At 33.1% G+C, this 15,649-nt stretch overlaps 1 protein-coding gene across 1 annotated transcript in view; it reads right to left on the reverse strand.

Moving 5' to 3' along the window:
- Window positions 1-356: 356 nt before the first annotated feature.
- LOC114334498 (breast carcinoma-amplified sequence 3 homolog) overlaps window positions 357-15,649 on the reverse strand; it is a 106,399-nt gene continuing 91,106 nt past the window's right edge. The window contains exon 10 of the mRNA XM_028284545.2: window positions 357-14,810. Within this exon, the coding sequence (XP_028140346.2) occupies window positions 13,543-14,810 (1,268 nt within the window). The 3' untranslated portion in view covers window positions 357-13,542. The remainder of the gene's footprint in view (window positions 14,811-15,649) is intronic.

Genomic DNA, 15,649 nt, shown 5'->3' on the forward strand with positions numbered 1-15,649 from the left:
CTTTCTTTGTTTATATATTTTAACTTAGAGAATACAAGTTTATTATTTTTAAACACATGCCATGGCTTAAACAATAATCAAATTAGTTTGATTTTTGTGGAATTAAAATATTAAAATACAACAAAATACAGAGTAAGAAAATAATATATTAGACAAAGATTGGAAGAAATTTTGGTGGAAATCAATTTGTGTGAATCGAACACCGCTGTTTATTTAAAAAAATCCTGACGCCGTGGTAGTTAATAGATTTTAATTTTGCAAATTGCAAATGAAAGGTACTGTCTTCTTCTATATGTAAAAAAATTCAACTTAATATCTGCTTTATTTTCGGTCCTGCAACATTTTGAAAAAATGAATTTTTTTTGCGAAACCTGGATTGCAAAATTTATTTTGCAAAATCTATTGAATCCATCTTAATGAAATGTACAGTATTGTTTTATTATATCAAAGTTTTGCAGGGTAAAATATGAAGGTCCTAAGTGTAGCATAAATGGTTGAAAAGCGTAAAATGCGAATACTTGTTTTTTTATGGTTTTTCGCAATTATTGCTATTTTGCAACAAGGGTGACAATTTTTAACATTTTTGACAACCCCTATATTGCAGGAAATTTAGTTAAGAAACTTTTATGTCAGTGCAACTTTTCTCGGAAGTGAATACTTTGAAAGTTATCAAAAAACGAAGAAAAAAATCGAATTTTTCCTTCATTCTTTTAACATTTTGATTATTTAAACAAAGTTCCGAAATTTTTTTGAGTGGGAGGATAACTCAATTATTATTTATATGAGTTATTTCCAAGCAATTTCTGCAAAAAAATATGAGTCACCTCTCAACGTCCATCTCACAACAGATGAGCCCTGGACTGCATATTTATGTTTTGACTTAATTTGTTTGAAAATGAATCGTGACGCATGGGAAAACTTATAGCGGACGAACAGTATCACTTTTACTACATTATGTTGTTTCTCTTTCTGTATCCCTGTTCATTGACTATTTTGAGACGATAAATGACAATGTTATCTTGAGATTTGCTTCCATTATCTTATCGTTTCTTTCTCCATCTAATATTATTTTTTCATTGAAGTTTTTCTGGGAACTGTATTTAATTGTGCTTAATTAATCAATAATATTATTATTGACCATGTATATTATAATATAATATATAGGATGTCCCAATAAACTACTTTGTGAATCTCAGTTGTAAAGTTATATTTTTTATTATAGACACCATTTATGTTATTGTTTTTAGACTTAAGATAAAATTAAAATATATTTTATGTTTTATAGTATGTATATTAAATTTCATGTACTTTTATTTTTTTAACATTCGTTATTTTTTTGAAAATCATTGACACAGAGAGACAATATTGATAATTTGCCTATTTATTAACAATCTCTTAAAATTCTTAGGCATAATACAAGGAGTAGGAACTCAAACGAAAAATAATAAAGCAGCTGGTGATGACAAAATAGTTATTGTAGAACTGAGACGCATTAGCTTGTTATATCACATTTATAAATTGCCAAGCAGGATTTAAAGCTGGATACGGAACAAGCTCTTGAATACAATAGATCCCGATACTTGTCTTTGTGGACTTTGAAAAAGCATTTGACATGGTCAACCAAAGTAAAATGATACATGCTCAAACGCAATGTAGAATATACCACCGACACATATCTCTTATCAAATAAATCTATGAGCCGGCTACATCTTGTTAAGACTTAATGAAGATCCTGGGACATTTCGTATTGAAAAAGGCGTTCGGAAATCAGACAACTTGTCTCCTAAATTGATTACTGAGATGTTCCACGCAATGTAGAATAGGTCACCGATACATATGCCTCATCAAATATCTATGAGCATGCCATAGCATGTTTAAGACTTAATGAGGATACTGGATCTTTCATATTGAAAGGGACGTTCGGAAAGGAGACAACCTGTCTCCTAACGGAGATAGGTTGCCTGTCTTCTAAAGAGATCGGAACAAGAAAAGCAGATGGACAATTTTTAAATAATCTTAAGTTTACAGATGACATCGTTCTCATTGCGGACATCTTCGAATAGGCGCAAATAATGCTCCAAGAGCTCCATACTGCTACAAAAAAGGGACATAGAAACCAGTTGACACCTACAAGTATTTAGGCCATCAGATCAGTATTTAGTCAATACATTCTGTCAAAGATGACCTATGATGCACAAACCCTAACACTCGCAAGAACAACAATGAGTGAACTACAAGAGCAATGTAGAGAATAATATGATTTCTAAAAAGGGATAGTTCACTGGGTTGGCTGTATACCATATAGTTAAAAAACTCTTAACACCGAAGTAAAATAACTTCTATGTAATATGTTTTAATGTTCTATGTAATGTTCTAATAAAATGTTTTTTTCTATGTAATAGGTATATTGTGTTACGGACGAACGTTTTCGGACCTATCAGTCCATCATCAGTGAACTCAAATACTTGTTAAATAGCCCTAAAATATGATTTCTCGTCGTGATAGACTACTATACGCAAAAGATCAGTAGTAGCAGACGTTATTGAAAGAATTCTTCTTCTTCATGTGCCTTGTCCGTTCAGAACGTTGGCAATTAACATTGCTATTCTGACTTTGTTTATGGAAGATCTGAATAGTTCGACAGATGACAATCCGAACCATTGCCGCAAGTTTTGGAGCCACAAGTGTCTCCTCTTCTCTGGACCCTTCTACTGTTTACTTTCCCTTAGATGATTAGCTGTAATACTCTACAGGGTGTCCCCGAAAATAGTGCGTTCCTTAAAGGTATAGGTAGAAGGCACAATGTAGAGCAAAAAAGTCTTATAACATTTTTTTCGAAATTGATCCGTTTGACCAAAAAACGAAAATACATTTTGATATGCAAATTGAAGTCTGGCAACAACGCGCAACTCAAAAATCTAAAGATTAAAAAAGTAGGTTTGTAGGTCAGTTAAATCTGGTAGGTAAAATAATGTAAATATCAACCAAACCCATATCCATCATTTTGCAGGTAGGTACCTACGATGTCAACAACCCCAAAAATCACACCTCAAAGTAAATAAACAAGGGGTTATTAGGTTAAATTTCCACAGTCACAGCAAGTTCTTCTAGGCTACGTTGCCATGTCATTCAAATTTATGAAAATAAAAATTCACTTATATGGAGAACAATGTAATTTTTTTCTAGGAAACGGTTAACTTTAGAAAAAAAATGTTATAGGACTTTTTTGTTCTAAATTGTGTATTATATCCATACCTTAAAGGAACGCACTATTTTCGGGGACACCCTGTATATTTATTGTGCCTCATAACATGACCCAGGTATTTTAACTTTCTTTTCTTTATAGTTATTCCTACCTCTCACTCTTTACCTATCCGGCGTAGTATCTCCTCGACTCCTCGTTGGTCACGTGCTCGATCCAGGATGTACGTAAAAAACGTCGGTAACACCACATTTTAAAGGCCTGTACTTTTTTCATTATGTTGCGGTCATTGTCCACGCCTCCATTCCATATAACAAAACCGGGAATATATAACATTTCAGAGGTCGGATTTTGAGAGGTAGGGTGAAGCTGTTAGAGGTGAAAATTTGCTTCATGCTAGTGAACGACGCTCTTGCTTTTTCTATTCTTATACGCATTTCCTTCGCTTGATCCCAACTTGCCCGGTATCCGGGGCTTGGTGATGAAAAGAGCATAGAAAACATCGAATATATCAACCATAGAATCCTGATGACGACTTTGAATATGGAAAACACTAAACTCCACATCAGTCTACGCACCAGATATAAGTAAACCCGAGGGGGAGACCGAAGACTTCTACAATAAACTACAGGATGTAATCGACAAGATACAGAAGAACAAAAAAATAATTATTCTTGGAGATCTCAGTGCAAGAGTAGGAAACGACAGCATAGATAATATCAAACAACGATTCAACGAAGATACATTGAACCGAAATGGAGAATACCTTGTTGAATCCTGTACCCAAAATTTGTTGAGAATAAACAACACGTTTTTTCCACACAAACCCCAACACAACTACACATGGCAAAACACGCAAGGCCAACAATCAACAATAGACTATATAATTACAAATAGAGAAATCATACCTAAACAAATACTAGACATAAGAGCATTAACATCGCCCAATATCGGATCAGACCATAAAATGGTGCTTGGAAAATGTTTGCTCAAAATACCACAAAACAAGAAAAAACTACCCAAGTACTTCGAAAAACTAAACATTGAGTCTCTAGAGAACCAAAACACAAAATGGATGTATAAAAGACGTTTAGAATAAAGATTTGAGATAAACCCACAACAGGTGATTGTAACAACAGGTGAAGGAGTAAATGAGACATGGGCAAAAATAGAATATAATATATTACAAGCCGCAAAGCATAGGGGTTAGAAAAATTAACCTGAATGCAACAAAAATATCAAAGCCCTAGTTCAATACTGAAATAAGAGATCTAGCGTATGAGAAAAGGAAAGCGTACCTACAATACTGCACTAACAAAACACCAAACAATTACCATTAATACAGAGAACCAAGAAATTACATCAATTCTAAGATAAAAAATATAAAAAGGGAATATTGGACACGCTTTACCAAAGAAATGGAACACGATTTGTATGGGGCGCAAAGAAAAGTTTGGAAAATACTAAAAAATAGGAAAAAACCCATTAACGAATATAGTAGTTTAAATAAAATAGAAGCAGAACAATGGACCGCCTATATAGAAGAACTATATAAGGAAGATACTATAATACCTGAAGAAGAGGAAGAAACAGGAAATGAAGACGAATCCAACATAGATACAGAACTAGAAATCACAAAAGAAGAAATAAGGAATAACATACGTAAATTAAAAAACAGAAAAGCACCAGGACCCGATGGGATACCAAATGAACTCCTGAAATACGGAGGAGAAACCTTAATCGGAAACATAGAGATCCTCTTTCAAGAAATAATATGTAGGCAGCGTGTACCAGACCAGTGGAGGACGAGTATAACAATACCTATACACAAGAGAGGAAACAGCAAAGACCCTAGCAACTACCGTATCATCACCTTGCTGAGCACAACTCTTAAACTCTTAACGCCTTCGATTGTGTAAGATTGGAAGATGTGCTAAGATTGCTAAAGAAGAAAAATCAGCCCAACAAGATGATAAGGATAATTAAAGACATTAATACGAAGAACAAAACCAGAATAAAAGTCGAGAGTGAACTAACATCGGAAGTAGAAATCAACTCGGGAATCAGACAAGGGGATAGCTTGAGCCCATTGCTTTTTAATTTAGTCATGGACAAAATCATAGAAAACATTAAAGGTACTGGAAAAGGATATAAGATGGCGGAAAAACAAATAAAAATCCTCTGTTTACAAATAAAAATCATCTGACAACGAGGATAACCTACAGCGAATGGCACAAACTTTCATTACAGTGGCGAAGAACTACAACATGAAAATATCAACAGCCAAGACAAAATCCCTGGTTGTGTCATAGGAACCCATAAGTGTCAAGGGAACCCATAAGATGCAAATTAGTAATTAACAACGAACTAATTGAACAAGTCTCGAGATTCCAATATCTGGGAATCGAAATACGTAGTTATGGAGATGTTAAAGAGAGCGTCCGAAAGCAAGCAAACAAAGCCAATTACGTGTCAGGATGTCTGAGGGATGTCATCTGGAGAAACAAAGATATGAGGCTGGAAGGGAAAGTACGCATATACAAATCATGTATAAGTAAGACCGATCATAACGTACGCGATAGAAACAAGATGTGACACAGCAGAAACCAAGAGGATACTGAGAACATCAGAAATGAGAACGTTGAGGTCAATAACTGGGAAAACACTGAGAGACAGAATACCGAACGACAGAATAAGAGATCACTGTAACATACAAGATATAGTACGGTGGGGAAGATAGAGACGACGAGAGTGGAATCAGCATGTGACGAGAATGGACAGCGAGAGAATAGCCCGTATAGCCAGGGGTTCGAAGCCAACAGGCAAGAGACCAATAGGAAGACCCTTTAAAAGGTGGCGAGATAGGTGGCAGTCAACATCTCAGCTACGAATACAAGCTCAAAATCGCTAAGGAACAGGCCAAGAGGCCTATTATAAGAAGAAGAAAAAGAAGAATAAGAAGAAGAAGAAGAAGAAGAAGAAGAAGAAGAAAAAGATCCCAACTTGAATTAACTGTTGTTCCTAAGTAGATGTACGAATCCACGTGTTCAATTCTTTGATTGTCTAATATCAGTTGTCTTAGTCGTTGTTGGGTTTTGCTTACTAACATCCATTTGGCTTTTGTGATGTATAGTTTGAGTCCGTATTGTGCACTTGTTTTTTGTATCTTACTCATTAAGCAACTCAGATCCTCCATGCTACTCGCTAGAATCACAGTGTCATCAACATACCATATGTTATTAATTATTTCTCCATTTATCTTTATGCCTTCTATGCTTTCCTCCAGCGTTGTCTTAAATACTTGACAGAATTGAAAGAATAACAACACAAAAATTGAACTTAGCAAGTCATGTAGCAAGAGCAGTTGATAATAGGTGGTCGAAAAGAGTTTTGGAATGGATATCCCGAATACAAGCTGACACAGACAGAGGTCCTCGACAAGATGAACCGATGACATAAAAAGGAGTCTACAAATTGGATTCAAATGGCGCAAAATGAGACTAAGGCCATGCTCAGATGGATGAACATTTTATCTTGTTTGTCAGATTTTAATTTATAATTTTTTTTATTTAAAAAAAATAATCTAACAATACTTAATCTTAAACATACCATATGTCAACTTCATATATATAATAGCTTATATAAATGTATTATAATTTTAAGTAGTATCTAAAACTGCAATAACTTACAGGGAGCGCAATAAAAAACATAACTTTGGGATGCACAATTTATTGGGACACTCCGTATATGCCAAAATAATTTTAAAATGTAACCTGTATTAACATACAAAATTACTAAAGTAACAAATTTTTTAGAAATTTTACCGTTTTGCTAATAAACCTCCTTCACGTCGACAGTGATCTTCTCCGATTTTCTGTAAGGTAATGTGTACATGTATTTGTCATAACGCATGTTGAAACAATGTCTGCGAACGTATATTAATATAAAAAAATCTTTGTACAAATAAATTAATATCTTATAAGATAAGTCATGACTTTAAAGCTGATCTTTATTATATACTTTGGATGTAAAATGTCTTCTTTTATAAACAGTATGTATACTTGAAGTGTATACTGAAGCTTCATAAAAAACTATAACTTACATAAAAAAATATTTGCTATATTTTAATGTGATCATTTTTAAATCATTAACTCCAAATTTTTTATTGCCATTAATTCATAATTACTTTTTTTATAACTAGTTGGTAATTTTTCCGTTTTGATTAAACCTACAGGTTGATAAAGGGAAACAGGTAGGTACAGGTACAAATCTTATAATTAAAACTATTAACTACAAATATATCTAACATATTTTTTATTATTTCTGTGTATTATTTTGTTTTTGGTCTTTTGTATGTGGTTTAAAATAAGTTGTACGTTTAGTTATCTAACTAAAAAGTAATGTCCTAAACTAATATCTAATATAGCCAAAGAACTGCCATTAAATTTTAAAAGAGATATCCAGATAATTGGTTCTTAAAATATTACGTATCAAATTTATATAAAGAACTGTATACAGGGTGTTTCATTAATAATTGGAAATATTTTAACCGTAGATTCCTGGGCTCAAAATATTAAGATTCAATTTATTTTCATTTCGGATGAGTTACGTTAAGGGTCGATTTCTCATATTTGAGTTAATCTATGGTTCAGTTGACCGCAGTTCACCGGTGAACTTCGGTTTTGTTTGGAATGCCTTTCTCATTGCACGTTCATGTCAGTGCGCGTTCATGTCAGTGCACGTTGTACAGCTTTCGAGAAATACCAATAGATGGCAAAAGGTAAAAAACTATCGCCATTTTGTACGACCATTTTTATGCTGTTTTTGAATACAGTTAAATTTAAGTATTTATAATCAAATAGTAATTTTAATAATTATAGATAAATGTTATAAAAACAAAAATAATGTTATCGTTTATCCTTAGACTTAATATAAGAAAACAGGATATATTTATATTATGACAGCGTTTCGTGTTAATACAACGCATGCGTAATCCATGAAATCATCTGAACTGGGTTCTGTAATCTTTGAACGGCCGAATTCCAGCGTTCAAGCATTGTTCATGTTTAAACTGCCATCGGTTGAACGTGAATTTAAAAAGACGATTTTGACGTTAAACTGACGTTCACTAAAAGTTCAGGTAAAACTGGAGTTGAACTCGATATGAAAAATTGGCCCTAAGCAGTATAAATACTATTATATAGGTTTTGCTGCGCTGATCTAGACAATCAGCCATTTTTCACTTTTGGCTAACAAATGCAACACTACATTAGGAAGGAAGGAAGAAGAGGGAGAGTGTGTGTGTGAGAGAGAGAGAGAGAGAGAGAGAAATAGGTTATGCTAATTTTTCCACTACTTTGGATCCTGATAAACACAAGACAGTTATAGATATGAAATTGTAGGTGACTCAAATTTTAATTCCTATAGAATAAAATAAAATAATTATATTTTTTGCTAACAGTAAGAAAGAGGTTACAGGGTTGACAAACATATACTTTTTTTGTTTTTCCTGTCATATGTTTCACTTTTACATTTTTTTTGAATGGTGCTCATTAAGAATGACTAGAAACCGTAGATGCACGGTTTTCAGCAACAGCTTGAACATAGCACACCACGGGCTGTTATGAAAAAACTAAGGGGTTGAAACATACATAAACAGATGGTGGTGGTCTCTGAAACGAAATTAAATCTTAACTTTATTCATTTACCTTCGTTCTTACTCACGAACTGAGTACTAGGAATCAAAACTCGTTTGATTTTTAGCTACAGTTGGGTCCAGGATTCTTTACCCGTGCGTCATCATTTAAAGCATATAAAATAAGTCAAAAATCTATTCCACGCAACAGCAAGTGACAGAAAGTGGCTATACTATTCCGATCAAGGAGTATATTAAAAAAATTGACGTTATCAAATAAATAAAATGTAAAATGTTAGTTTTGCTTTAAAATTTTGGTGCATAATTACAGCTACATTTGAAGTAGCTTAATAAATCATTTTAATATCATTTGTAATTAAATATTTGTTATAATATAAATATTTGACAATAAAATATTTTCTTTTTGTTATTTATTTCACTTTTATGGAAACTTAAACAAAACTTTCCTTAACTGCGAATGAGGTTAACTTTGTATGATATTACCGGAAAATATAATAGGTACCTTAAAATTTCAATATCCAATATAAAATTAGTAGTAAAAACAACTGTTTATGTAATATAAATAACTTCTTAATGCAAAAAACAGGACAAAAACAGCAAAATATCCAACAAACTGACAGTGACAAGTAAACAAACCAGAAACGTCACAAACGCAAATTGTAGGTACCTACAACCCCGATAGGTCGGCCCCCGATAACCCGGAAGTCCGGCTAACCCGCACCGATTTTCATCAAACATTTCAACAATAAAAATGTATGTAATATAATATTTGAGAGATAATGTGTATTTGTGTAATTTGAACTATACGATAGTAAAATGACTCATGGCACACGGCGGCAGAGCGACGTTCATTGGCTCGGATTATCGGAAACATTATCGCAACAATATCGGAAAAATTATTTTTTAAACAAAGGTCTTAGTCTCCACTGTTCTTAAATATCATCGTTCCGATTGTGACCGTATTGTGTGTAGTACAGTCGTATTATTCGCTTCCGTTCTGTAGTAGTGCTTCAGATGTTTGCGTGTGTTTTTGTCTACGTAATGGCAACAAAACGTAAAAATGTTGTAGTGACAATGGAAAATAGACTAAAAGCATTAGGTAGGATTGATAAAGACGAATCTTTAGTACATCTACACAGTATCGGATTGGAAGAAAAATAGAACTAAAATCGAAGAATTTTGTTTCAAAATGATAACAAAAGACAGTTTGGACAATCGGTGCAAAGCTAAGAAAGCTAAAAATGAGACTCTCGACGACGCTTTGTATGTGTGGTTTTGTGCGGAATGGGAACGTGGTTTACCAGTGTCTGGACCAATTATTCAAGAAACAGCACTCAAGCTGAATAAAATCTTGCCTAATTCCGAACTAAATTTCATTGCGAGTCAAGGTTGGCTGGACAGATGGAAAAAACGTCATGGAATACGCCAACTATCTATCGCTGCTAAGTATACCGTATTTTATTAATTTTTACCATATTCTCCGGCTAACCCGTATTTTCGATAGCCCGGATTGGCCGCGGTCCCGATTAATCCGACTTATCGAAGTTCCACTGTACTTAAATTCTGAAAATGTCCCAAGACTCTTTTTTGTACCCATCTCTTTTCGATGTACTGAGTCTAGATCGTTCATAAAAATAACATGTGTCTTTACTTAATAACAGGCGGTAGCTGGTTTGTCTTTTGTTTCATGCGTGGAAGACAATGATGCTAGATAAAAAGTATGTGTTTTATCTCGCCAGGTATTAATGACGCACGGGTAAAGAACCCTGGTCTCAAGTGTATATAAATTGACGTGTTGTGGAATTCATATCGTAGATTCCCCATGTCTGTTAATTTATCGCCCGTTTTCCTTGTAAATTCTAGAAGAATCTGGTACAGGCGAAAATCTTAATTTGTTTCCGACTTTAGAAATATTTTAGATTTTATCTTTTAGGTTTCTCGTTGCTTTTGAAATTGGAGTTGTTTATTTTGTTTATTTATTTTTCATTTGCTATAGAAAAATATAAATAAACCATTCAGAGTTTATTCACATTTTCAGTTACATTAGTGGTTTTAACATGATTTTAAAAGTAACCTCTAAAAAACAATTTAATAAAAAACGTAATTTGCTGCGTAATGAATATGTAGTCTACATTAGGTACTTAATACAAGGTGAATTCTTCACCTTTCTTTCTATATATCACTAAAATGAAAAGAAATATTTTCTCTGTATATCTCTTTCGGTATACTAATTAAAAAGTGAAAGCTTCAATATACTCTTTTCCTAATAATTGTGTATGTATGACGTTTAGGAAACCTTATACTCACATGGTGTAATAACCATTTAAAATACAATAGTATTCAGGTTGTCCAGCAGTGCCTAAATACTTAAATAGTAGATGAAATATATATTACAAATATATTAATAGATTACAGTTAAAATAATTTACGTTTACACAATTTTGGGCTTATTGGTTACTATGTTAGAAAATGTGATTTTCGAAAATATTTTGTTATTTAATTAATTAGCTATGTAAAAACACGGCTACCAAAAATAGACCAGCAATTGATTAAAAAAATTGCATCTCTGTACGAAATAAGATTCTATTTTATACAGGGTGTTTTATTAGGAAACGTAAATACTTGAATGGTGAATAGAGGTCACTAAGGCGGTTCTAGATATACCACATTTATTGGGTCTAACGGTTTTTATAACTGAGTTTTGTCGGTCTTGCCCATTTATTTCAGGACCCATAATTTTAGAAACACTTTGTATATTTTTCTGATATTTGGTACACATAATATGTCTCATTTAGAACCCAAACCACTCAACCACTAATCACAAGAAAAATCCAGGTCTGGATTAAAAAAATTATAAATTCAGTGGAACCTTGAAACAACAGCCTATACATTGAAATTTTCAAAATTCGTTTGCATGCACAAAAAACTAAGTTCAATGGTTCGCTTCAATTTTTTGCGCAGACAATTTAATACCTTTTGATTTTGAATGAATTTTGAAATTACATTGAAATTTTTAAGAACAATACAAGAAAAATCCATGTCCGGATAGACAAAAAGTCACAAAGTAATTATGCCCTTGAAACAACACCCTGTATATTGAAATATTCAAAATCCATTTGAACATTTAAAAAGAGCACAAAAACCTGAGTTTATAGGTTCGGTTTATTTTTTTGCGCAGAAAATTTAATGACTTTAATTTTGAAATTAAATACAATATATTGAAATTTTTAAGACTTCTGAAATTAAAAAGCAGGTTTTTAAAGCGCTTTTAATAATAATTTATTAAAGTTAATGAATAAAAATACTCAATTTAAAAAAAAAACAGGAATTATTTACTTCCTTTTAAATGACCCGCTAACTAATCACAAGAAAAATCCAATCCATGACAATCCAGGTCCGGATTACCAAAAAAAGATAAACTAATTGTGACCTTGAAAAAAGACACTGTATATTGAAATTTTCAAAATTCGTTTACACGTTTGAAAATAGCCCAAACAACTAAGTTTAATGGCTCGCTTCAATTTTTTGCGCAGCCAATTTAATGACATTAATTTTGAAATTATATCGAAATTTTTGTTATGAGTTCTCAGAGTTTTTAAAAATTTCGACATAATTTCAAAACTAAAGTAATTAAATGGTCTCTGCGAAAGATGTAAGCGAACCATTAAACTTAGTATTTTGTACTCTTTTCAAATGTACAAACGGATTTTGAAAATTTCAATATACAGGGTGTTGTTTCAAGGTCACAATTACTTTATATTTTTTTGCTAATCCGGACCTGGATTTTTGTTGTGATTAGTAAGATGGTCGTTTCAATGTAGTAAATAAGTATTATTCATTTTTAAAATGAGTATTTATTCATTAGCTTTAATAATTTATTATTAAAATATTTTAAAAGTTTCAATCTAAAGGGTGTTGTTTCAAGGTCACAATGAATTTATATTTTTTGTTAATCCGGACCTGGATTTTTCTTGTGATGAGTAGTTGGGTGGTTTGGATTCTAAGTGAGACATAAATGTGTATTAAATATCAAAAAAATATACAAGGTAGTTCTAAAGTTATGGATCCAGAAAGAAATGGGCAAAATCGAAAAAGCACCCTGTAACTCGGTTATAAACATGGTGGGCAAAAATTGTTGTATATTTAGAACCGCCCGAGTTACCTCTATTCACCATTCAAGTATTTCCGTTTCCCAATGACACACCCTGTATAATCAGCATGGTTTCTAGAACACGCTAACGCTTAAAATTCGCAGCAGTTTATAGTCAACACAATAAAAAATACCATGGGATTCTAGATAATAAAAGGCTGATTCGCCTCTAATACCTGCTTCTCTCCATTTTCCTAATTTTGTCAGATATAACATTTTTTTCAAAATAAAGATTGAAATAATTTAGGTAAAATTTGAACAATACCTAAAGCAAGTTTTTGAATTAATATTCCATTCTGGTTTGTTAATAAATAATATTAAAATGTATCTAATATAAAAAGGATGGCCCTTAATGATTGTTTTCGAAGCTAAAAATAAAGTGTAAGGGAATATCATCATCACATTTAACATAGCATTCCATAAAAATAGACTCTTGTTTAGGAAATCACAATTTTCAAAAATCAATATTCTCTAACATAGTATCAACCTAACCATCACTCTTTCAACGACACCAAAAATTTCTTAACACCACTCTTATTTTTTCTTCTTTTTCTTCTTCGAACTCTTGGCTATCGTCGGTACTTTGGTCTCTACAAAAATCGTGGTGTTGGAAATCTTTCCTGAATCGTCGCTCTCGGTAGCCTCCGTGGGGGAGCTGCTCAGGTCACACTTTTCATCGTCAGAACACTTATGGCCTGCCGACAAAAACGGATCTTCAGGTATGGAGAAGACGTCTTTATCTGTATCGGTGTCCGCCTTTTCCTCTTCGCTGACGTTTACATCGATGAAGTCTGATATGTTTGGGGGAGCCTGAGGCGCCCTCTTGGGCAACTGTATGGTGAATTCTTCTTCAACGAATTCGATCTTGGGCAAATCTTCAAATTGGTCTACTGTGCAATCGATGATAGTCTTAGGTTTGGGTTTGGTAGCAGCAATGTTGCTCCAGGATTTCTTGGGAGGAGCGGGCAGTGTTATATCAGATGAAGAATTCTCTAGGTTCTTATCCGCGTTGGTATTTTCGTTATTATTATTAACTATCTTAACGCCTAGCTTTGACTTCGGCTTTCTGTTGCGTTTGGGAGCGACTTTTTCTTCAAAAGCGTTTTCTTCTGATGAATTGTTCTCTGAAACGTGCTCTATACTGCTTCTATCGACTTTTAACTTGGACTTTTTCTTATCGCTGAACGCCGTGTTAGGCTCCTCGTTTGCGTCTTCGAAGCTCTCCACCTTGGGAAGATTTTCTAGAGAGAAAAAATCGTCATTGTCTAAAGTAGGGAAGTCCAAGAGACTTGTATTACTTTGTTCAAAATCTGTGTTTAATTTTTCTATGGAAATTAGAGGTTTGACCTTTTCTACTTCTGTAACAATTGGTGTAAGAGGTTTGGTGTCTAAAAGATTAAAAATAGGTTCTACCTTAACCTTGGTAACAACTTTCTTAGATCTTTTACTTTCACTTTTACCCTCCTTACTTTTGGCATCTACCGAAGTGACCTTGTTATAACTAGCGACTGGTTTGTCTTCTGATTTATCTGTAGATTTCTTTAGTATCTTCACAGCTACTTCTGTTGTGGAGTCTAAACTTTTAGTAAGCATATTCTCACAGTATTGCACCTTATCTTGATGCAGTGCAGGTTTAGGTGCGACTACAGGCCTAAATAGCGTTTCGTCGCAATTCTCGTGAATGGCTTCTTCGAAAACTTCTATGTCAGCTTCGTCGTCAGAGTGAACGTTCACCACGGTGCCCAAAGGATTCACAACCTTTGCCACTGCTGGCTTCATTTGAACGATTACGCAACGGCCACCTGAACAAAGAGAAAACTAGTGGCAGTTTATTCACATTTTTTACTGGTATTCTTAGTCCAATAGCTTCACAACGAATATGAAACGGTCACAAATGTGTACGTCAAATAGTTCTGTTTAGCATTTCTTATAAAAATCTGAATGATTATACGATAGCTTCACAAGTTTAACTTTCGGACACAATCAAAACAAAAAAAGTGAATATTTTTTAAAGCATTATAAAATCTAACCTGTTACAAACCAATGAGGTAAAACCACTTTTATTCGAAAAGAGATGATTTTATCATTAGTGGCATAAATAATGTTCTGAAACTCTCCCTACATAATAAAATTGGTAATTCAGAAAATCACTTTAAAACTACATCTCTCTGATGATGCTGTTGTAACATCAGATTAATTTATTTTTTTGCATAAAAGTCTATGAAATAATGATCTGTTATATATAGGCTGAGGCAGATAAACCGCCTATTAGAAATATCTCGAGAACTAAAGGCAACAGAATCATAAAAATTGGAATAAAGTGGTTTTGAAGAGTGATCTATTTAATGAAAATAATTTCATCTATTTGCTACTTCCCGTTATACCGGAAGTTGCTTATAACTTCGTTTTTTTTAATGGAACACCCTGTATATTTTTACATTTTTGGATTCCCCTCGATATCTTCTTTTTTAAATCTGAGGTTTTGTAATGTTATACAGGGTAGTTTAAAAGATAATTACGTCTTTTTCCTAATTTCGTAGCAATATTCACACCCTGTAGAATTGTAGTAGTTTGATATCAAAAACTCTGTTTATGTTCAAATGATTTTTAATATAGTCTACTATTGTTTAAAATTATTAGT

The sequence above is a fragment of the Diabrotica virgifera genome, chromosome 5 (genome assembly GCF_917563875.1).
Source record: "Diabrotica virgifera virgifera chromosome 5, PGI_DIABVI_V3a".
Taxonomy (NCBI): Eukaryota; Metazoa; Arthropoda; class Insecta; order Coleoptera; family Chrysomelidae; genus Diabrotica; species Diabrotica virgifera.